This window comes from Spinacia oleracea, chromosome 2 (assembly GCF_020520425.1).
Source record: "Spinacia oleracea cultivar Varoflay chromosome 2, BTI_SOV_V1, whole genome shotgun sequence".
In the NCBI taxonomy this organism is placed as follows: Eukaryota; Viridiplantae; Streptophyta; class Magnoliopsida; order Caryophyllales; family Amaranthaceae; genus Spinacia; species Spinacia oleracea.
Genome location: NC_079488.1, coordinates 93458553 through 93483043, shown reverse-complemented (window position 1 = coordinate 93483043; position 24491 = coordinate 93458553). Strand labels below are relative to the sequence as shown.

At 36.5% G+C, this 24491-nt stretch overlaps 1 protein-coding gene across 1 annotated transcript; it reads left to right on the top strand.

Annotated features, from left to right (window-relative positions):
* Nucleotides 1–385: 385 nt before the first annotated feature.
* On the top strand, nt 386–6927 carry LOC110790574 (cytokinin dehydrogenase 5). Its single transcript, XM_021995354.2, has 5 exons — nt 386–1315; nt 1419–1546; nt 1952–2230; nt 4519–4781; nt 6333–6927. The coding sequence occupies exons 1-5, from the start codon at nt 748–750 to the stop codon at nt 6667–6669; spliced, it is 1575 nt and encodes a 524-aa protein (XP_021851046.1). The 5' UTR covers nt 386–747; the 3' UTR covers nt 6670–6927.
* The last annotated feature ends 17564 nt before the right edge of the window (nt 6928–24491 follow it).

Sequence of the window (24491 nt, the reverse complement as noted above, 5' to 3'; positions counted from 1 at the left end):
TAACCCGTACTATCATGAGTACCATCAATTGTATGCAATTTGTATACAAACATAGAGAATCTTGAATGGGTATTTAGTACCTCATCTCAACGTACGTACGTAGATAAGTCGAACAAAACAAGATCGTTGAAACATCATCTTCGTCGACCTTTACCCCCCTTTCGTTCTCCTCTCACTGTCTTTTACACTGTTCTTACACACCCTCCCACGTGAACTCCTCCTCTGCATGCGACCCCACCATAAGATCCTCCGTATCCAACTACTGGACCCTCACACTCCTCTTTCTTCACACGTGTCTTCTTTAGCCCACTCACACCAGAATGCCCACGTGTCCGTTTTCTCTCTCCCCTCTCTCCTATATATTCACACTCCATCAAGTTCTTTACCCAAAAACTAAAACCAAATAATATTTTTTTTACTTCAAAAAAAGAAAAAGAAAAAACAGAAAAACAAACAAACCTTCTGTAAATTCTGATTTCTGACGACTCAATATTTTCTCTCTCCTCATCTTCCTCGTTCCCCTCAAAGCAATACAATAAAATCAGAATCTCTGCATGTTGTTGTTAATTGTTGCGTTACCAAAATACAAATACAAACCCAGTAAATCTTTTAAAGTGCCCGCAATATAATACCTTAGTCTTACGTTTCCCTACGCCAACAGATTTCCTCTTCTATAAATTCATTCCTATCCCAACACACCTCTAAAAAACAACAACAACAACATCACAAAAGAAAAAGAGAGAAAAAATGGCCACCAAGTTGTTCTTGATAGCTATAGCAATATACAGATTGATGGTAACAGTGGGGCTCACAACGCTCGGCCCAAATGAGCTACTCCACCTCAGCACGAACCGTGCTGAGGTGGAGGCGGCGTCCGTGGATTTCGGACGCCTCACTCAGGCGGAACCCGTGGCTGTTTTCCACCCGAGGTCCGACGTTGACGTAGCGGATTTAGTTAAATCTGCCACGACCTCAACGGCGGGGTTCACGGTTTCTGCCCGTGGACATGGGCATTCCATCAACGGGCAGGCCCACACGACGGACGGGGTGGTGGTGGAGATGGGCAGAAGAGGGGATGTGAATGGGCCGAGTAGGCCCAAGGTGAATTTGAGAGAAGAGTATGTGGATGTGTGGGGAGGGGAGTTGTGGGTGGATGTGCTAAGGTCTACGTTAGAGTATGGACTCGCACCTAGATCATGGACGGATTATTTGTATCTAACGGTGGGAGGGACGTTGTCTAATGCTGGGATCAGTGGTCAAGCATTTAATTATGGCCCTCAGATTAGTAACGTCTTTGAGCTTGATGTTGTTACAGGTAAATAATTTTTATTTTTTGTTAACTTTACTTTTGCATGGAATTGTGGAACAAAAATGTGACCAACACTTATTCTCTATGTTGGAATATTAATTAATTACAGGAAAAGGAGAGCTGGTAACATGTTCAAATAAAATAAATTCGGAGCTATTTCATGCGGTGTTAGGAGGTCTAGGCCAATTTGGTATCATCACTCGTGCTAGAATTGCCCTTGAACCCGCTCCTCAACGGGTATGTACTTCCTTTCTATACTATCAACTTGACAGTGTAATATGAAACGGCAATGTGACAATTTAATTAATAAATAATACGACTAATTAATAGGCTAATTAATTATTCAGTTAATAAAGGTGAATTTAAAGTGTTTTTTTAGGAAAGGTGAGGTGTTTGGCAAATGGCAGTTGACATAATGAAAGTGGGACAGCATATGTTAGTTACTGAAAACTGAAAAGAAATGGGCGTTAATTTTTGTGCCGGCTAATAAGCTAAGCTGAATGTCAAATTCTCCCTAAAAGCAAAACAGAAACACGACATCATATCACCGAAAGAGAAAACACATTTACTATTAATTCAATTCAATCAAATCTCGGAATTAATTTTGTTTTTCTCTCAATTAATTATTGCTTAATTATGTAGGTGAGATGGATAAGAGTGTTGTACTCGAATTTCACGGAGTTTACAAAGGACCAAGAGTACCTAATATCATTGCATGACAAACCAAGTAGCCAAAAGTTTGATTACGTGGAAGGTTTTGTTATAGTTGATGAAGGTCTACTTAACAATTGGAGATCCTCATTTTTCTCACCTAAAAACCCTGTTAAGATCTCTTCCCTCGGCGCCTCCAACAATGGAGATGTCTTATATTGCTTGGAGATCACCAAGAATTACTTCGACTCCTCCGAATCGGTAGATCAGGTATACATTTTCACTTATGTTTTCGAATCCCGTCTCTATTATTGCCACTTTTTTTAATAAGATGCATGTGATGCTATATTAGTTGGGCAACATGTGACACTAGCTTATAATTTAACGTGCATGGCAAAAAGGGAAATATTATCCATTAAATTTTGGTGTTGCTGGTTGGCAACAATTGATGGCTAATTAATTGGTTAATTGGAGACACTAGTTTGTTAGGCAGCTGTTGAAGCATTTAGTCATATTTTTAGTCTTCATTCAAAATGCGGCGTTAGATATCATTTCATCATTTTGAAATGTTTTTGTTTTCAAAATGCATGACATAATTATACGTCGTATATATTAATTAAATGTTTACTACTCCGTGAATCTACTGGATCCTACTACATGTCCACCTAGTGTACAAGGCATCCATGCTTTTCTATTGGTTGAAATAACATATTTATTGTCTTTCATTCTCATTTTTTAGTGGATTTGATGATGTGTCAACAAATTAATGGTGGTGTACATGAGAATCTTATACACTAGGTGTACATATAGCCTTTTTCTGAATCTACTTGCATGTATTTATTAAAGTGCTACTATGTAGTACTACCTCCGTTTCAGAAAGTTCTTTACGCTTTGGAAAATGTGTCAAAAGTATAAAAACTTTGACCGTAAATTCTCACCATTATATACATCAAAACGTTACATGTAAGATCTTGTTAGATTGATGTCGGGATATTTTCAGAATATCAAATGTTTATAATTTTTCACATACGAAATTGGATATATTAATAGTTAAATATTGCATTGGAGTCCGTGCAAATAGTAACTGTAAAGATCTTTTTGAAACGGAGGTAGTATATACTAGTAGTATATTGGTCCGAATTGGCGAGTTTTGCGGTCCGTTAAGTAAAAAGAATTGCAATCAACAACTAGAAAAAAGTATTCCTAATTTCCTACCTAATTTATCATACTCAATCCATATGAAGCTATGCGATGACGTACACTCAACTAATTGAGGTTGCAACTCTATAGAAGAAACGTTATAAATGGATAATTTTGTAAAACTTACTAGCTAATCAAAATATCTTTGTTGTTTCTTCCTTTATTTCACATGATCAAAAGTTCAATTCACACATTTTTTCCCCCGAATCGAGATCATAAGTTAGGTTACGGAAAATAAATAGTATATCTTCACAAAAGTAATTAAAGCTAAAGTGAAAAAAATGAGTTATATATAATTATCAGTATTTTTCGTAAAAGATTCTTTAAATTAGGTTAATTAATTTCATCTTTATTTGGCTGCATGCATGTGAGAAGATACCACAGCTACACCAAGAAAGATTTGAACTTTAAAACTTTAAAACTCAAAAACTGAGAAGTAATAATCTCAAAAGATTTATGATAATGGTGACAAAATCGCTTTAATTCATTAACGAATGTTTTTAAACTTGGTAGGAATCTTCTTCATTATTGTCTTTTGAACTAGCAACTTTATTCTCTTAACTTTCTCTCTACAGTGACCCTTTTTTCAATTTTGGGTGTTTTCGTTACTAACCACGGAAATCTAAGTGCGTATTGTTGTTTCTTGTAGTGTAGTAGCTAAAAACTTGTTACTAATTACTATAGTCCCATAACGAATTGAATGTCTAAGGTTACGTTAAGGGAAAACTGTCTTATTATATTGCCAAAGTACAATAATTGAGATTCACCATTTCTTTGAGGTGAGTTTTATGTGTTTCAATTATTGGCTATGATAGGGAATTACTTTGAAGTTACTTAGGATTGAAAGTTGCCGACACGCACTGTGGTTAGACGGACCGGGGCCTAGGGTGAGTCGTAAAATGTGAAGAGTAAAAACTAGGGTAACCCTGTCCTTACTCTATAAGATCGAGAAGAAGGTTCTTTTTGCCTAATTAATAGTTTAATTAGTCAATTAAACAAAAATTCTTTGTTAAATATTGACAAAATCTAAGCAGTCCACCTGCCAGATTATTCCCAATCTAGTCAGTCAGTCATTGTTGGCATGTACTTGTATATATTATTACGGAGTACTGTAGTAAATAATTAAATTAAATTAAATTAAATTAGTTGGAAAGAATCAAACTTATCCTGAGAAAAGCAACTGTTTGGTAGCAGCTTTTCAGTTCTTCTTATTATACTACTCCGTAATACGTACCTTTGATTATTGTAGTGATTTGCTTACATGTTTGTTTGTAATTATTGGTGACATTTGTTAACAAAGTGGAGTATGTAAGTATCGCGGCATATTAATTATAAATTAAATTGCTAATTTTGAACAGGAAATAGATGCATTATTGAAGAAGCTTAACTTTATACCAGCATCAGTATTCACAACCGATCTTCCCTATATTGATTTCTTAGACCGGGTTCACAAGGCCGAGTTAAAACTGCGGTCCAAGGGTTTGTGGGAGGTGCCACACCCTTGGCTAAACCTGTTTGTCCCTAAATCAAAGATTGCTCAATTTGACAAAGGGGTCTTCAAGGGCATCTTGGGAAATAAAACTAGCGGACCAATTCTCATCTATCCCATGAACAAACACAAGTAAGCTCGATTTTCCCCTTTCTTTTAAGTAAATTAATTTGTACAACATTTAAATTGCTAAAATAATACTTCCTCCGTTCCGGAAATATCGCACCATGGTTGACTTTTACTCCTCTAACCATTACTTTGACTCTTAATATCTCAAATCGTGTGCAAGAAAAAATAATAAAAAAATAATATTTAGAAAATATATATCGAAACGAATCTAACATGACCCCACATGACTAAAATTTCCTTACGTACGAATTACAAAAAATGGTCAAAGTAATAGTGTGAATAGTGTAAAAAACAAATGGTGCGATATTTCCGGAACGGAGGAAGTATATGCATGTTTGTGGATATAATATGACTGCTAAATTGACTCGATCACTGTGAGGTGATATTTGGATTTTGTTGCTGTCTAATCCTGTCACGGTATATTGTTTGTGTATTGCTGATAAAAAAGAATATATGTGTACGTACATGATCGTAGGGGAATCAATGTTGTCACTATGACACTAATTGCTTACATAATAGTACGATTTTATACCATCACCAATTTGTCATCTCCCTTAATTTGTACGTTTACCCTTTCATATTCCATCTTAATTCCATGCATCTTCCACACTTAAACCACTACGTCCTATGTTGGTATCTTTGCCATATTATAAGAAAGATGGTCTCGGGTTTTACAAGTGGATTGGAGAAGTTTATTGGATAGTATTGAGTTGAATGAATTATCATAGTATATATTGGAGCTTATCTTACATAAACTAATAATCTCCAGCTGTTATAGAGAGGGAGAGGGAGAGAGAGAGATTATGGGCAATGATTAAGAAGAAAAAAAAGAAATGGTTGAAATAGTTAAATTAGTTGAAGAAGCAAGTGCCAGTACGTTAAGAAAAGAAAAGAAAAGAAAAGAGGTCTACTACTCTACTCTCTTTTAGTTGATAGAAACACAACAAGTTAGAAAGGCCAAACAGTGTTTGTGCAAGTGGGAAGATTCTGTTGTCAGAAGATCTTCATATGACCCACTTAAGGTTTCCTGTCCTTTTTCCATAAACATTTTATCTCTTCTTTGTTCCATTGAATTCCAACCACCCTTGAAAGTTGAAACCCTATTCTATTCTATTCTACTCCTTCCGTCCCGGAATACTCGACCCGGTTTGACCGGCACAGAGTTTAAGGGACTTGAATTGACTTATTTAATTTAATAGGTAGTAGTTGATAGTGGGGGTATTATTTTAATGTAGTTAGTGGGAGGTGGGTTAAGAGGTGGGGTTGGGGGAGAGTAGGGGTTGAATTTTTAATTATTTTTTGTATGGAGTATGGGGTAGGTGGGTTAATAGGGGTGGAGTGAGAAATAATATAATATTGTTAGAATATTTCCATTTTTAGAAACAGGTCAAGTATTAAGGGACGGCCCGATAAGGAAAACAGGTCAAGTATTCCGGGACGGAGGGAGTATTCGACTATTCGGGTCCCTCCATCCTTAACCCCAATCAACTTGTGTTGTTTACTTCGTATTATATTAACCATGTTTATTTTATATGTGCCATGTGGGTGATGTAGGTGGGATGAAAGGACTTCGGTTGTGACACCAAACGAGGAAGTGTTCTACTTGGTAGCATTGCTTAGATCGGCACTTGAGAATGGGGAAGAGACACAAACCCTAGACTACTTGACTCATCAGAACCGCAGGATTTTGAACTTCTGCGAGGATCACAACATTGGTGTTAAGCAATATTTGCCTCACTACACCACACAACAACACTGGATTACTCATTTCGGAGATAAATGGAGCCATTTCCAGAAAATGAAGACGGAATTTGATCCTAACCATATATTAGCAACCGGACAACGTATTTTCAGACCCATCCTTGATGTCAATAATGTTGCTTTAAGATGACGTACTATTATTATTATCATCAAACATAGTTTACTCAGATTAGTATACCACCAATTAAGTCTCAATGACATAGCTAGCTAGCTAGGCTGACTTGAATATAATTTAGTCAGATTAGTATACCCACCAATTTAGTCTGTTTCATTGACATAGCTACTTTGTACACACAATTAGGGATTACTCAAATACTACTAGGGATTTAATTTAACAATTTTAAGTATCGTCTCAATATTGAAATGTTACAACTTAACTATTCTGAAATTTTTGGTTGCATCAGCTTGTGTTACTTAGCGCTAATATGCACCATGTAATAGTATATTATACTGTGGAAGTGTGGAACAATGGACTTAAGGAAGCCACTGACTCTCAGAACTAACCTAAATGGGTTCGTTACTCGCAAGCGTGCGTAACAAAGGAACGCGTTTACCACTAACGAAAATGATAAAGGTCGCAATATGTCACCTTTAAGCCGTGTTACAATGATGACATGACATGTTTATGTGTCATGATTTAAACTGCAAACTAAAATATTTTATTTATATATTCTATTTTAAATGTTTCAAAAAAAGCTAGGAAAATCTTAATATTCTAATTTGTTTCCTTATTTATACCGACTACCTTATTTACATATTTTCATAGTAAAAATATTGCATTATTGATAGTAAAAATATTATGATGACTCTTAGCCTACGTGTCGCCTATATGTACCAATTAAACTGCGACACGTAAAATTACTACAACTAAATATTATCGCAACTTACGACCTGTATCATCATCCTACTACGGAGTACTAAATTGTACTCTCTTTCTTTAAATCTCATTTAACTTTTTACGATTTCAAAGACACAGCTCAATATATTCCGTATCCACTATTACTAATCGGTATGGGTGTATGGCAGCTTCTGAAATTATGCGGGGCATCCAGGCCATTGTGTTTTGTTTTTATGAGACTTTGTTGGTAGCTTTTTAAACATAGGTGGGCCTGTTTCTAGTCACACCACTTCTATAAGATTGGCATCTAGTATGCAATAATATTCCAGCAAAATGGATAAAAACTATTTCATTCATTTTGAGTAAAAGCTTCGTACAAAATCGATCATGTTTCAGTGAGAGACATGGATTAGAGTACGGATTTTTCATGAAATACCCCCGAATTTTGGCGTAATTCACCAAATGCCCCTCGACTTTCAGAAATTCACCAAATGCCCCTCACAAATGACTTAATACCCAAAATACCCTTACTAATGATGCGCCGTTAGTCCTCCGTTAACCTAATTTTCAAATTCACCAAATACCCCTATTTTAATACTTATTTCACCAAATACCCTTATTCAGAAACTTAATTCACCAAATACCAATAACTTAAAATTACTCATTTTGATGCTCAACGGCTAGTTTTTGTGTTTGAAAATTAGCCGTTGCTTATTGTTTGCTTATAAATACTCTTTTTCTGACGGTTTATTGTAGTTTTCCTATTATTTTGTTAATTTCATATCATTTGTGTCATGAGTTTTCTTTCAAAATCATCATCCACACCCAATGAGTCCACATATGTAAGAGTCCCAAATAAATTTTGTTATCATGGGAGAAAATTTGACATCCGAATATCTGATACAACACTCAATCTAAAGCTCCGGTACAACACTAAAACAGAAAACACTCCTAAAAACACCTCAAAACGTCGCAACTCTTCAAGAAAATAGCTACTTCTTTTGTACCTTATTCTTTATGTGACCAATTAATTATATTTACCACGCAATCGGAAGGTATTCCTTTTTCAATATGGGAAATATCTTTAACATATGCAAACAGATTAAAAATAAAGCTCTTATTAATTTTATTCTAACGCATATGTTCCAGCTACCTCGGCTTCTATTGCTTCCATGCCACATATTTAACGTTAACTCCCTTTTGTCTCCTGTCTCTACTGCCTCCAAACATCTTTCTTCAATCTCCTAACTTTCTCTCAACCTTACAGTCGAGGCATAAAGGTTTTCCCACTTTTCTTTTGAGCTAGGTCCTATTGACATGGTCAGATTTATGGACAAATGTCTATTTTTGGATTTGAGGGAACAAGAAAAAAAAATGAAACTAAGGTATGTTCCAAAGCTCATGAACCAGTGAAAAAACATGAATCTTGGCACAAAGATTTGCCTCCAAACTCAAGATTTTCACATCATGAATCCAAGTTGAAATCGAGGTTGTGATAAAAATGTATGTGTTATTGAACTTGATTTCTTAGTTTCTTTACCATTCGGACAATAAGAAAATTAAGGTGTTAGCTTTAGATTGAATTACTTCAGCTTCACTTACATAAGATCCCTTTGAAAATGGGGTTTTTTGGCCTTTTGCTCAGCTAAAGTGCATTGTCTTTACTGGATGAGGCCTGAACTTATTGGATCATAATTGAAACTTACTGAGTGTTGTATCGGAGCCTCAGATGGAAATTTCCTCCCATAATATTAGAAATTGTTTGGGACTCTTACATATGTGGATTCATGGGTGTGGATGATGATTTTGAAAGAAAACTCATGACAAAAATGATATGAAATTAACAAAACAATAGAAAAACTACAATAAATAGTCAGAAAACGGGTTTTTATAAGCAAACAATAAGCAACGGCTAATTTTCAAACATAAAAACTAGCCGCTGAGCATCAAAATGGGTAATTTTAAGTTATGTGTATTTGGTGAATTAAGTTTCAGAATAGGGGTATTATATGAAATAAGTAATAAAATAGGGGTATTTGGTGAATTTAAAAATTAGGCTAACGGAGGACTAACGGCGCGTCATTAGTAAGGGTATTTTGGGTATTAAGTCATTTGTGAGGGGCATTTGGTGAATTTCTGAAAGTCGAGGGGCATTTGGTGAATTACGCCATAATTCGGGGGTATTTCATGAAAAATCCGATTAGAGTATGTATATTGGTTGACTTTTTAAAAGAGTTATGGAAAGATTCTTTACTCTTTCTCTATAAGACTCTCTCAAGAATTCATTGTTAAAAACACTAAATATTGATTGGTTCCTCAAGTGAGCTCTCCAATTTCTTTTTTACTATTTGGTGGCCCATAATTAATTATCTTTTTACCAAAGTAACTATCCACTTTTCAAAGTTACACCTAGGGGTGGACACAAGCCGAACCGAGTCGAACTCTAATGGGCTCGGCTTGGTTTGGTCATTTTTTTCCGAGTTCGAACTTACCTCGAGCTTTAAAATCCTTATCGAGCCAAGCTTAATAAGAATTCTTCGAGTTCGAGCCGAGTTTCGAGCTTGTACGAGTCTTGATTCGATAAACTGATAAACCATATTCTACCAACATGTACTATAATATTACTAATAAATTTCTTAATCTAACATTATATTAGTATTTTACTTGAACAAGTTATGTAAAATGTTATCCCTTATTTTTCAATTAAGTGATAGTTTGGACAATGGTATTAAACGATATAAAAATATCTCATAAATATGCATTATTATTCTTAAATTAACGAACTTACGAGCTTTCGAGGCGAACACCATTGAGTTTGAGTTTGGTTCGTTTAGTTATCGAACCATAAATTTAAGCTCAAGCTTGGTTCATTTACAAACGAATCGAGCTCGAGTCGAACTTTATCGAACCGATTCCGAACTGTTCACGAACAGTTTTGTTCGTGTCCACCCCTAGTTACACCCCACTTTTCAACAAGAATCAACTCTTGGAGGGCTCTTGGGAAAGAGCTACCTTGAAGTAGCTCTCCATGAAAAGCTATCAAGAGCCCCAGTGTTGGCAAGAGATAGTTCTTGTTAGAGAGCTACTTGATCAATAGCCACTCCAAGAGCTCCAATGTACATGCTCTTAGACTTGTTGATAATTACATTGCTGACAGGGTAACTCTATTGTATAATATTAAGGTTAAATAAAAGGATTAATTAGACATGGTAAACATAAAGTCAAACTAATAGGCCAATAGTTTTGAAAATTAAATTAGTTATGACACTATTAAAAGTTACGACAACTTTTGTGTAAGCTACTAGAATATGCAGTTTTATCGATAAACTATTAACGACAAAATGAAAATTATGTCGTTAATAGTCTATTTGCACTACATTATTACGACAAGCCTCATTGTTGACAGTAATTGATTAAAATTAAGAATACCTGATTTAATAAAACCGTCGTAAATGTGAAAAGGTAAATAATAAGGAAAAAAATCTGTCGTTAATAGCATTTAGTCACAGCAAAAAAGATTGTAAAGCCCGGGCAAATTAAGTTTTCACAACTTTCACATAATCAATACGGCAATTCAACCGCTGAAACCCTACATCTTCTTCCTCAAATTTCTTTGATCTTCCATCTCCTTCCTAAACTCTAATCATGCACAAAACTCACGATTCACAAAAGAATAAAAAGCGAGACATAAGAGGAACAAAATCAGAGGATTGAAGCTTTTATTGTTGGAGTTTGCTACGAAATCTACGAAATTGAAGGTTTAATCATCCGAATTGGTATGTTTTAACATTAGTTTTGGGCGTTTTTTATGGCTTGTTGGTGTTTCGAATTGGTATGTTCCGAATTGGTATATTCTTGATTGATTTTGTATAATTTTGTGTTTATTAATACCGATAATTATCAGATATTGGGTATAATTTATGGTTTTATTGGATTCTTTAATTTTAATTACTTTATTTTGTTCTCATAATCTTGCTTGCTGGAGGAATTTTGGGTTTCTTGCGGCGAAATTGAAAATGGGTTTTGTTATTATTGGTTTTGGGTTGAGCGAGGAAGAAAATTTGGGGGAAAAAAAGCTGAATATAGTGAAGATAACTCTGTCAAACAGACAATAAATATGCTTTAATGCGTTCACTATATATTAGCACAAAATGATGATTGTCCCAGTTGGTGTTGGCACAAAAATAATTTGCGCAGATGGGAAGAAAACAAAGTTCGATTCATGCTATTTAATTTTTTATCTTACTTTTTTGGCCTTTTTCAGTTTGCTTATTTTTGCTGGCACTGTGGCACCAACGATCAGATTGTGCAGGGGTGTGCATGGTGCTCTTGGTGCACCTGTCCCAAAACGCACATAAATAACAATAAAACGCAACAAAAATAAAAACCGCAAAAAAAAAAGAACATTAACAAAAAGAACACTAACAAAAAGAACACTAATATTGACAAATCAGACAAAAGGTACAAATATAAAAAGCCGTTATATTTTTTCTTGTTCTTTTAAGTTCTGGAAATGTACTTTTCCAACCAATTTACAGTATGTTCTAATTAAAAAATAAAACGACGAACCTTTGATGAACTTTAAAACCAGATTTATAATTTTTCTTGTTCTTTTAAGTTCTGGAAATGTTCTTTTCCAACCAATTTATGTTCTAATTAAAAAATAAAACGACGAACCTTTGATGAACTTTAAAACCAGATCTATATTTTTTCTTGTTCTTTTAAGTTCTGGAAATGTTCTTTTTCAACCAATTTATGTTCTAATTCCGTTATTTTATTTATCAAAAGATATCTGAAAACAACACTATAAATATGTAAAAAGAACAATTGCTGATTCTAAAAAAGAACACACTGTTTTGATGCCACAGAAATAGAAAGTTATAAGAAAAGAACATTAAAATTTAAAAAGAACATAGAATTAAGAACGAGAAAATTTACCTTAATCACCCGATGCACCTTCATCAGCAGCATAAACCTCTTTGAATGAATAAAAAAATTCAAAAAATAGCGAAATTGAAATAGTATTTCGCTTAATAAACTAGTTTTTTGTAAACTTAATTCAATTAAAATCACATTTCAGAGAAAGAAGGAGGAGAAATTTTGTTTTGAACTTTCTCTCTCATAAAATCTCTTTTTTGTTGGGAGAAACTAAAAGCTCTCCTCTTTCTCTCTCAAGAATGTGTTTCTAAAATGAGAAGTTATGAATCCAATAGGAGAAATATTATATATATAGAAAATGAAAAATAAAAAAAATAAAACAAAAGAGGGGGAAGGAGAAGAAATACAAGCCATGTTCATGATAAGAATGGTGCACTTGTTTTTTTTTTTTGGGTTTTGTTGTTCTGTTCTTTTATGTTTATTAGATATAAATCTTAATGTTCTTTTATGTTTGTTCTTTTTTCAAAAAGTACAGTATTGAAGAGCAAAGGAAGCTTTTACTTGACCAGCAACAAATGATGTTAAATCTTCAAAAACAGCTGAAAGAACAAGAAGAGAGGCCGAATAAACAGAGCAATTCCTCAAAAGAACAAAAAGGGGATGAACCTAAAAGAACATTATAAATAAAGAAAAAGAACATTATAAATACAGAAAAGAACATATCATGTAGAACACTTATTTTAACCATGTAAAACAACATTACCAATAAAAAACGAACAACAATAGAGCATAAAAGAACATAATAAAGTAAAGAAAAAGAACATTAAAAATAGCAGAAAAGAGCATATCATGTAGAACACTTATTTTAACCATGTGAAAAAAGAACAACAAAAAGATAAAAGAACAATAAAAATGGTAAAAGAACAATTTGATCTGAAGTGTGTAATATCAAAAGAACAACAAGCTAAAGCAAAAAAGAACAAAGAACAACAAGCTAAAGCAAAAAAGAACAACATGTTCAATAATTATTTTCTGTATTATTACAATCTCTTAGACATATATGAGAACCAATATATAAAAGAACAAAAGATAAGACTAAAAGAACATATAAAATCGAAAAAAGAACAGAAATCAAAATCATCAGAAATATATAATCAAGATACATTAATCATCAAAATTATCAAAATATAGAATCAAAATACATTAATCAAGGTTATTGAGAAATGCAGAAATCGAAATTATCAAAAAAATCAAAATAAATTGAAATGATGAAAATAATGAACATGGAAATCAAAATCATCATAAATAAGTAATTCGTTTTAAAAAATTGAAAAATTACCTTCACAATTCGGATTATCAGCAGAGGAATTCAAATTTGAAGAAGAAGAATCAATAGAATTTGATATTAAAGTAGAGAAATCAACCAATATCTGAGAATTTTCCATTACTTTCTCTCTCCTCTTCACAGTTTCTCTCTCCTTTCCATAGTTTTTCTCTCTCCTCTTCACAAATTCTGATTCGAAAATTATAAAAAAGAAGGTATATATACCAGAAAAATGGAGTGAAAAACAAAAGAACGAAAAAAAAAGGGACAGAGCAGTCATTGTTCTTTTTTTTAACAAAAGAACAACGTTTGTTCTTTTTTTTATCAAAAAAACAACGTTTGTTCTTTTCTTCTCCGGATTCAACAAGATATCCGCGTTTTACATTTATTGCATGTCGTTTGGACACCAATGCACCAAGAGCACTGTACACACCCCTGCACCATCATATTTGCGCTGTGGCACAATGTACGTACATACGAACTTCATGCCTAGCAAAAAAATAGTTGTATTATTTTTTAAAAGTTAAAATCTTGAACACAATGCTAATATATATCTCATATTTCTGTTCTAATTTTTATTCTTAATACAATACCTTTCAATTTTTTTATAAAATATAATTACATCTCCCTTATAACAAACTAATTGTTTCACTATTATCCACTAGTGGAAAAACATTCATTTGCATCACCACATTTGCCTCGCACATTTAAACATGTGACGCAATTGACAGTTCTAAGCATTAAAATTGTTAGGTTATGATACATATGACATTACATAGATCATGCGGAAACAACCATTAACCCAGGAAACATATTATTTACACATAATCATTTAGCATAGTTTAGATGCATACTCTTTGTTGCGTGCCTTCCCTAGCTGCGCCCGAACCGAACAAGAACAAGTCTTTTAGGACTCCAAGTGTCGTCCCTCCGTAGAAAGTCCACAGCACGTCCGGATCCGCCTTAAGATTGACCAACTAGAATCGCCCTTAAGGTACTCAGAAAATTCGGCACTTTTGGGGCAAGATGGGTGTTTGAATTTTCTCTCAAAAAACTCACTTTTGAATACTTTGAAACTTATATATAAATTATGACCCCTAGGCCTTTATTTATAGAGTTATGGAAAAGGAATCGTAATCCTAGTAGGATGCGAATTAATTGGAATTAGAATTCTACATGAATTCTACTTAATCAATTTATCCAATAGGAATAGACATTTAATCATACACTGACTCTTGCAGATTCAGGAATCTCGCATGAGCTCAAACTCACACACACACGGCAGCCACAAGGGCTGCCCATGCGCGTGCGAGCAGCCCACGCAGCAAGGCCCACGCATGCGCGGCCTTGTGCGCGCTGGGCTGTGGCGTGCGTGCTTGCTGGGCGATGGCCTGGCTTCGTGCTGGGCCTTCGTTCGGCAGGCCTCGTCCGATGCTAATTCGTACGATACGCTTCCGATTAAATTTCCATTTCCGGAATCTATTTCCGATACGAACAATATTTAATATTTCCGATTCCGGAATTAATTTCCGTTTCGAACAAATATTTAATATTTCCGTTTCCGGAATTATTTTCCGATTCCGGTAATATTTCCGATTCTGACAATATTTCCGTTTCCGGCAATATTTCCGATTCTGGTAATATTTCCATTTCCAACAATATTTTCCGATACGTACCATGTTTCCGTTTCCGGCAACATCTACGACTTGGATAATATTCATATTTCCGATACGATCCATATTTCCGTTTCCGGCAATATCATCGTTTCCGGAGTATTCATTTCTTGCCTGTGACGATCTTAGCTCCCACTGAAACCAAGATCCGTCGGTTCCGAATATTCATAGATGGAGTATTTAATGCCATTAAATACTTGATCCGTTTACGTACTATTTGTGTGACCCTACGGGTTCAGTCAAGAGTAAGCTGTGGATTAATATCATTAATTCCACTTGAACTGAAGCGGCCTCTAGCTAGGCATTCAGCTCACTTGATCTCACTGAATTATTAACTTGTTAATTAATACTGAACCGCATTTATTAGACTTAACATAGAATGCATACTTGGACCAAGGGCATTATTTCCTTCAGTCTCCCACTTGTCCTTAGGGACAAGTGTGCATTTCCTAATTCCTTTGTCGCTCGATGCTTGCTCTTGAACATAAGGTAAGAGTTGTCATCCTTATTATGTCCAGAGGTGTTCCTCGGTTTCAGAGTTCAACTGATCAAATAAACAGATAATCATAGCCTATGATTCATCCGAGCACGGCCATGCATTTCACAGTTTCTAGCTCTCCGAGTGGCCTTGTACAACTTTTAAGCATCTCATCCCGATTTATGGGAGGACAATCCCAATCTTGCGATCTTGAGATTAGACTTCGTTTGATAGGTGATTACCTGAGCGTTGCCTTTATAGCCTCCTTTTACGGTGCGACGGTTGGTCAACGTCAAAGCAACCAGTTCTCAAACAAGTAATCTCAAATCACTCAGGTATTGAGGATTTAGTGTCTAATAATTTAATGAAATTTACTTATGACAGACTTTCATCTCTTACAGTAAAGTTTCATAGGTCTTGTCCGATACTAGTCTTCCCAAAGTAAGTATCTATGCAAATGATTATGACATTGCCATGTCCACATAGTTCAAGAAACAGAACTACTAGTCATCTTGCATTCTAATCGTCTAACGTTTTCTATGCGTCCAATTTTATAGAAAACTCCGACTAGGGACCATTTTCAACCTTTGACATTCAAGTTCACTTGATAGACATTTCTTAGTCACAGGACTGGTCCTGACAGTCTATCTTGAATATATCGTCAAGTTGAAGGGACTCATCATTTAATAAACCACAAATTAAATGGAAAAATGAATTCCTTTCATTTATTGTGAATGATTAACCAATAATGTTTTACAAAGATTTAAACTCTAAAACTTTAAAACATTAAACAGAGACATCAAAGCCATTCTCCAATATGCTTGATTCCCATAGCTGCAGTGTGCGAGTTGTGCTTCGCTTGCGGCAGAGGTTTAGTTAATGGATCTGATATGTTGTCATCAGTTCCAATTTTGCTTATCTCGACTTCTTTTCTTTCAACGAACTCTCGTAGAAGGTGAAATCTACGAAGTACATGCTTGACTCTCTGGTGGTGTCTAGGCTCTTTTGCCTGTGCAATAGCTCCGTTATTATCACAATACAGGGCTATTGGTCCTTTAATGGAGGGGACTACACCAAGTTCTCCTATGAACTTCCTTAGCCATATAGCTTCCTTTGCTGCTTCATGTGCAGCAATGTACTCCGCTTCAGTTGTAGAATCCGCAATGGTGCTTTGCTTAGCACTTTTCCAGCTTACTGCTCCTCCGTTGAGGCAGAAGACAAACCCAGACTGTGATCTGAAATCATCTTTGTCGGTTTGGAAACTTGCGTCCGTATAGCCTTTAACAATTAATTCATCATCTCCACCATAGACCAGGAAGTCATCTTTGTGCCTTTTCAGGTACTTCAGAATGTTCTTGGCAGCAGTCCAATGTGCCTCTCCTGGGTCTGACTGGTATCTGCTCGTAGCACTGAGTGCGTACGCAACATCCGGGCGTGTACATATCATAGCATACATTATTGAACCAATCAATGATGCATATGGAATCCCATTCATTCGTCTACGCTCATCAAGTGTTTTTGGGCACTGAGTCTTGCTTAGAGTCATTCCATGAGACATGGGTAGGTAGCCTCGCTTGGAGTCCGCCATTTTGAACCTATCAAGCACCTTATTGATATAAGTGCTTTGACTAAGTCCAATCATCTTTTTAGATCTATCTCTGTAAATCTTGATGCCCAATATGTACTGTGCTTCTCCTAGATCCTTCATCGAAAAACATTTCCCAAGCCAAAACTTGACAGAGTTCAACATAGGAATGTCATTTCCGATAAGCAATATGTCGTCGACATATAATACTAGGAAAGCAATTTTGCTCCCACTGACCTTCTTGTATACACAAGATTCGTCCGCGTTCTTGATGAAACCAAAGTCACTGACTGCTTCATCAAAACGTATATTCCAGCTCCTGGATGCCTGCTTCAATCCGTAGATTGACTTCTTTAGCTTGCATACCTTTTTAGCATTCTTTGGATCCTCAAAACCTTCAGGCTGTGTCATAAACACAGTTTCTGTTAAAACGCCGTTTAAGAAAGCAGTTTTGACATCCATCTGCCATATTTCGTAATCGTAATATGCAGCGATTGCTAACATTATTCGAATAGACTTTAGCATTGCAACTGGTGAAAAGGTTTCATCGTAATCCACACCGTGGACTTGCCTGTAACCTTTCGCAACCAATCTAGCTTTGAAAACTTCAAGTTTCCCATCCTTGTCCTTTTTCAGTTTGAAAACCCATTTGCTTCCAATGGCTTGGTAGCCATCTGGCAAATCGACCAAATCCCATACTTGGTTTTCAGACATGGAGTCTAATTCAGATTGCATGGCTTCTTGCCATTGCTTGGAGCTAGGGCTCGTCATAGCTTGCTTGTAAGTCGCAGGTTCATCACTTTCAAGTAATAGAACGTCATAGCTCTCGTTCGTCAAAATACCTAAGTACCTTTCCGGTTGAGATCTATATCTTTGCGATCTACGCGGGGTAACATTTCTAGATTGACCATGATTCTCACCAGATTCTTCTAAAGGTCTCTGAGTTTCATCCTGAATGTCATCTTGAGCATTCTCTAGAGTTTGTTGTTCGACTCGAATTTCTTCGAGGTCTACTTTTCTCCCACTTGTCATTTTGGAAATGTGATCCTTCTCCAAAAAGACACCATCTCGAGCAACAAACACTTTGTTCTCAGATGTATTGTAGAAGTAATACCCCTTTGTTTCCTTTGGATAGCCCACAAGGATACATTTGTCAGACTTTGGATGAAGTTTGTCTGAAATTAATCGTTTGACGTATACTTCACATCCCCAAATCTTAAGAAAAGACACTTTTGGAGGTTTTCCAAACCATAATTCGTATGGGGTCTTTTCGACAGCTTTAGACGGAGCTCTATTTATAGTGAGTGCAGCTGTATTTAGTGCATGTCCCCAAAATTCTAATGGAAGTTCGGCCTGACCCATCATTGACCTGACCATGTCTAGCAAGGTTCTGTTCCTCCGTTCTGACACACCGTTCCATTGTGGTGTTCCAGGAGGAGTCAATTCTGATAGAATTCCACATTCTTTCAGATGGTCATCAAATTCATAGCTCAGATATTCACCGCCTCTATCAGACCGCAGTGCCTTAATCTTCTTGCCTAATTGATTCTCTACTTCACTCTGAAATTCCTTGAATTTGTCAAAGGATTCAGACTTATGCTTCATTAGGTAGACATAACCATACCTACTGAAGTCATCAGTGAAAGTGATAAAGTAGCTGAAACCACCTCTAGCATTTGTACTCATTGGTCCACATACATCTGTATGGATTAAACCCAATAGTTCATTTGCTCTTTCTCCAACTTTAGAGAAAGGTTGCTTTGTCATTTTGCCAAGTAAACATGATTCGCATTTACCATAATCCTCTAAGTCAAATGGTTCTAGAATTCCTTCCCTTTGAAGTCTTTCTAAGCGTTTCAAGTTTATATGGCCTAATCGACAATGCCACAGATAGGTGAGATCTGAATCATCCTTTTTGGCCTTTTTGGTATTTATGTTATATACTTGTTTGTCGTGATCTAATAAATAAAGTCCATTGACTAATCTAGCAGATCCATAAAACATCTCTTTAAAATAAAACGAACAACTATTGTCTTTTATTATAAAGGAAAATCCCTTAGCATCTAAGCAAGAAACTGAAATGATGTTTTTAGTAAGACTTGGAACATGGAAACATTCTTCCAGTTCCAAAACTAGCCCGGAGGGCAACGACAAATAGTAAGTTCCTACGGCTAATGCAGCAATCCGTGCTCCATTTCCCACTCGTAGGTCGACTTCACCCTTGCTTAACTTTCTACTTCTTCTTAGTCCCTGTGGATTGGAACATAAGTGTGAGCCACAACCTGTATCTAATACCCAAGAAGTTGAATTAGCAAGTATACAGTCTATAACGAAAATACCTGAAGATGGAACGACTGTTCCGTTCTTCTGATCTTCCTTTAGCTTCAAGCAATCTCTCTTCCAATGCCCCTTCTTCTTGCAGTAGAAGCATTCGGATTCAGAAGTGGGTTGACTGACCTTCCTCTTTGCAGATTTGGCGCCAGTTTGCTTAGTTGGGCTGGCCTTGTTGCCGCCTTTCTTAGCATTCCTCTTCTTTCCAGATTTCTTGAACTTGCCCCCACGCACCATAAGCACATCCTGCTTATCACTTTTGAGCGTCTTTTCAGCGGTCTTCAGCATACCGTGAAGCTCAGTGAGCGTTTTGTCCAGACTATTCATACTGTAGTTCAGTTTGAACTGATCATACCCGCTATGAAGAGAATGGAGGATGGTGTCTATAGCCATTTCCTGAGAAAATTGCTGATCCAGCCGACTCATATTCTCAATGAGTCCAATCATTTTGAGAACATGTGGACTTACGGGCTCGCCTTTCTTAAGCTTGGTCTCAAGAATTTGCCTATGAGTCTCGAATCTTTCGACTCGAGCCAGATCTTGGAACATGTTCTTCAACTCACTGATGATTGTGAAAGCATCTGAGTTGATGAACGTTTTCTGCAGATCCGCACTCATGGTGGCGAGCATTAGACATTTCACATCCTTGTTGGCATCAATCCAACGATTGAGGGCTGCCTGAGTGATCCCGTCGCCTGGAGCTTCGGGCATCGCCTCATCTAGGACATACTCCTTTTCTTCCTGCATAAGAACTATTTGCAAGTTCCTTTGCCAGTCAAGGAAGTTTTTCCCGTTCAACTTCTCCTTTTCGAGAATTGATCGAATGTTGAATGAATTGTTGTTTGCCATATTAAAAACTACAATTGAAAAGAATAAACAAATAAATAACCATTCACAGTTTCTCTTAATAAACTTAAATTCTAGCATTCATGCATAATTCAATGTTTATTAAGCATTTTATTCAAGTTATGTGTTCCGGCAGGTGTGAATAAAATGATTCCAAGATCCTAAAATCATTGAAGAACTAAGCACAGTTTGTCGGCTTAATCCTAGAACATCTTAGGTAAGCAAAAGCCTTTTGCTAATAGTCTAGAAACTATTCTTGGTTGATAGGTACGTCTAAGAACTTATTAGGTAAACCTATCGAATTTGCCACGACATAAAAGGACTCCTTACTTATATCGTTGAGTTTCACCAAAACTAACATGTACTCACAATTATTTGTGTACCTTGCCCCTTTAGGACCAATAAGTAACACCTCGCTGAGCGAAAACTATTACTAGATTGATGTAAAGGATATCCAAGCAAGTGTATATTTTGGCATGGCACCTTTTAACTCAATTTTTAAGTTTGGAACTTAAGGCTCTTACTATGTTGGTTAGATTTTAAGTGAACTAAAATCCTTAATCATGCAACATAATCAAGCTTTTGATCTCATGCATTTTAAGACATATTTAAAGCAATAAATAACTTAAAACATGCATAAGATATTTGTGATCTAGTATGGCCCGACTTCATCTTGAAGCTTTGACTTCAAAGTCCGTCTTGAAAATCTCCGTGGGAGGCACCATTTTCTTCAAATAGGATAAGCTATAACTAATTACAACTATTTGATGGTACGCAGACCATATTTGAATTGAAAAATAACTTTGGTGCTTTAGACCAATTACATTCAAATTAATGGTACGCAGACCATATTTTCTATCCTATTTGGGCCATACTAGTCACTTCATAACCTGCAAAACAGTACATATACAATATATACCATTCACCCATTCATTATCATGAATGGCCCACATAGCTGGTTAGTTAAACACATTATGCATCACGTAAACATTTGCAGCAATTAATCAAGGGCACCAATAATCTACCAATTATTCAGTCCTTATTAATTCTAATCGAGTTGTTTTAACCTTAAGGATTTGTAGACCTAATCAAGAGTTTATGACTAAAAAGTGCTCCCACTCAAACCAATAAATTTATATGCTTTACTAATTTTAAACATAAAATTGTATTTCTAGTCTAACCGGAAACATACAAATTTAATTAAAATTTAAAGCTCATATAAATTTATAATTGAATCCAAAATTTAATTTAATTTCAGTCGCATTTAAATTAATTCATGATTTTAATTTTAGTAAAATAATTAGAATAAATTCCATTTATTATAATTATAATATTCAAAATTAAAATCCAAGAAATTAATTCAAATTATTAATTTTAAAATTAATTAAAATTACATGAACTGAAATTTTCAAATTAAACATTCAAAACGATCTAATCGAAACGCAAACACCCTACGCGTTGCACGCCCATGGGCTGTACGCACACAGCCATTGCTGGCCATGTGCGCGCAGCCCATGCGCTCGTTGCATAGCTGCTGCTGTCCCATACGCAAGCCTCCGCACAGCGCCCACCGCACGCGAGCTATCGCTCGCAGCGCGCGCGCGTTACCGCGCTCGCTGGTGCGCGAGATCGCTCGCTGGTGCGCGCGAGCCATCGCTCGCTGGCGCGCTGCATCGCTCGCTGGTGCGCGCGAGCCATCGCTCGCTTGCGCGCGAGCCATCGCTCGCTGGCGCGCGAGATCGCTCGCTGCGCGCGCGCGAGCCATCGCTCGCTGGTGCGCGACATCGCTCGCTGGGCGGGCGACGTCGCGCGCTGTGCGCGCGAGTGATGCTGTGCGCAGCGCTCGTGGCACGCGAGCTTGCGCTCGCTGCGCGCGAGGCTGCGCGCACTTGTGCGAGGCAGCGCGCGTTGTGGCGCAGCTCGCTTGCTGCCCACACGCGACTGCCTTGGCTCGCCCCTCGCCCATGCCCATCCGTTCATTGCTCGTGGCACACGACACAAGGCAGGGCTGCTGCCTTGTGCTCGTGCACTACGCCCTTGCTCATTGCATTCGTGCCGCACGGGCGACGAGCTCCCTTGCTCGTCGTCGCATGCCCGCATTATACAACACCCCTTAAGGGTAACACGAAGCGTCCATTACTTCGCGCGTGCAAGTTATTTGAACGAATCGCATAAAAATTCAAAATTTATATTTAAAATTAATGACAAATTAATAAATAATATTAATTTCATAATTTTAGGGCGAAAAAATCGAAAATTTATTATCCAATTGATTTCCGATTGTTATGGATTCAAGTCTAGGTCATAAAAATTTAAAATTTATCGTAAATTTACAATTTTTATGGTGGTTTTTAATCATAGGTTTCTAATTAAGTTACAATTAATTATGAAAATCAAATTAATTCTAAATTATTCTAATTTTCAACAAATTAATCATAATTACAAATTAGATTGCATAATTAACAAGACTAGGCATTCAAATTTGTTAAACATATGCAGTAGGTCAATCAAAAATTCAAGATTTATCAACAAGAATCGCAAATATTTAATTTAACATCTTAAATTTACGAAATTTTGCATCCGAAAAACTAAAACCTTCGAAAAGTCATAGTTAGGCTTCGAATTTGAGAATTCTGGGTTCGGCAGAAAAATACTATTTTTGTCAAAATTTTAGAATGCCTTTTACATGCGGAATTGACACAAAAATCACTCAATTCGGATGAGTAATGAAGAAACTGCCGAAAACTGCGTACATATATTTAAATAAACGCAATTTGCAATTAATTAACAATTACGAAAATTAATCACCCCTTTTAATTCTTGCAAATTTGTAATATTTAACCATGTTCATGCAATTTAGATTATGAAAATAATAAGGGGCTCGTGATACCACTGTTAGGTTATGATACATATGACATTACATAGATCATGCGGAAACAACCATTAACCCAGGAAACATATTATTTACACATAATCATTTAGCATAGTTTAGATGCATACTCTTTGTTGCGTGCCTTCCCTAGCTGCGCCCGAACCGAACAAGAACAAGTCTTTTAGGACTCCAAGTGTCGTCCCTCCGTAGAAAGTCCACAGCACGTCCGGATCCGCCTTAAGATTGACCAACTAGAATCGCCCTTAAGGTACTCAGAAAATTCGGCACTTTTGGGGCAAGATGGGTGTTTGAATTTTCTCTCAAAAAACTCACTTTTGAATACTTTGAAACTTATATATAAATTATGACCCCTAGGCCTTTATTTATAGAGTTATGGAAAAGGAATCGTAATCCTAGTAGGATGCGAATTAATTGGAATTAGAATTCTACATGAATTCTACTTAATCAATTTATCCAATAGGAATAGACATTTAATCATACACTGACTCTTGCAGATTCAGGAATCTCGCATGAGCTCAAACTCACACACACACGGCAGCCACAAGGGCTGCCCATGCGCGTGCGAGCAGCCCACGCAGCAAGGCCCACGCATGCGCGGCCTTGTGCGCGCTGGGCTGTGGCGTGCGTGCTTGCTGGGCGATGGCCTGGCTTCGTGCTGGGCCTTCGTTCGGCAGGCCTCGTCCGATGCTAATTCGTACGATACGCTTCCGATTAAATTTCCATTTCCGGAATCTATTTCCGATACGAACAATATTTAATATTTCCGATTCCGGAATTAATTTCCGTTTCGAACAAATATTTAATATTTCCGTTTCCGGAATTATTTTCCGATTCCGGTAATATTTCCGATTCTGACAATATTTCCGTTTCCGGCAATATTTCCGATTCTGGTAATATTTCCATTTCCAACAATATTTTCCGATACGTACCATGTTTCCGTTTCCGGCAACATCTACGACTTGGATAATATTCATATTTCCGATACGATCCATATTTCCGTTTCCGGCAATATCATCGTTTCCGGAGTATTCATTTCTTGCCTGTGACGATCTTAGCTCCCACTGAAACCAAGATCCGTCGGTTCCGAATATTCATAGATGGAGTAT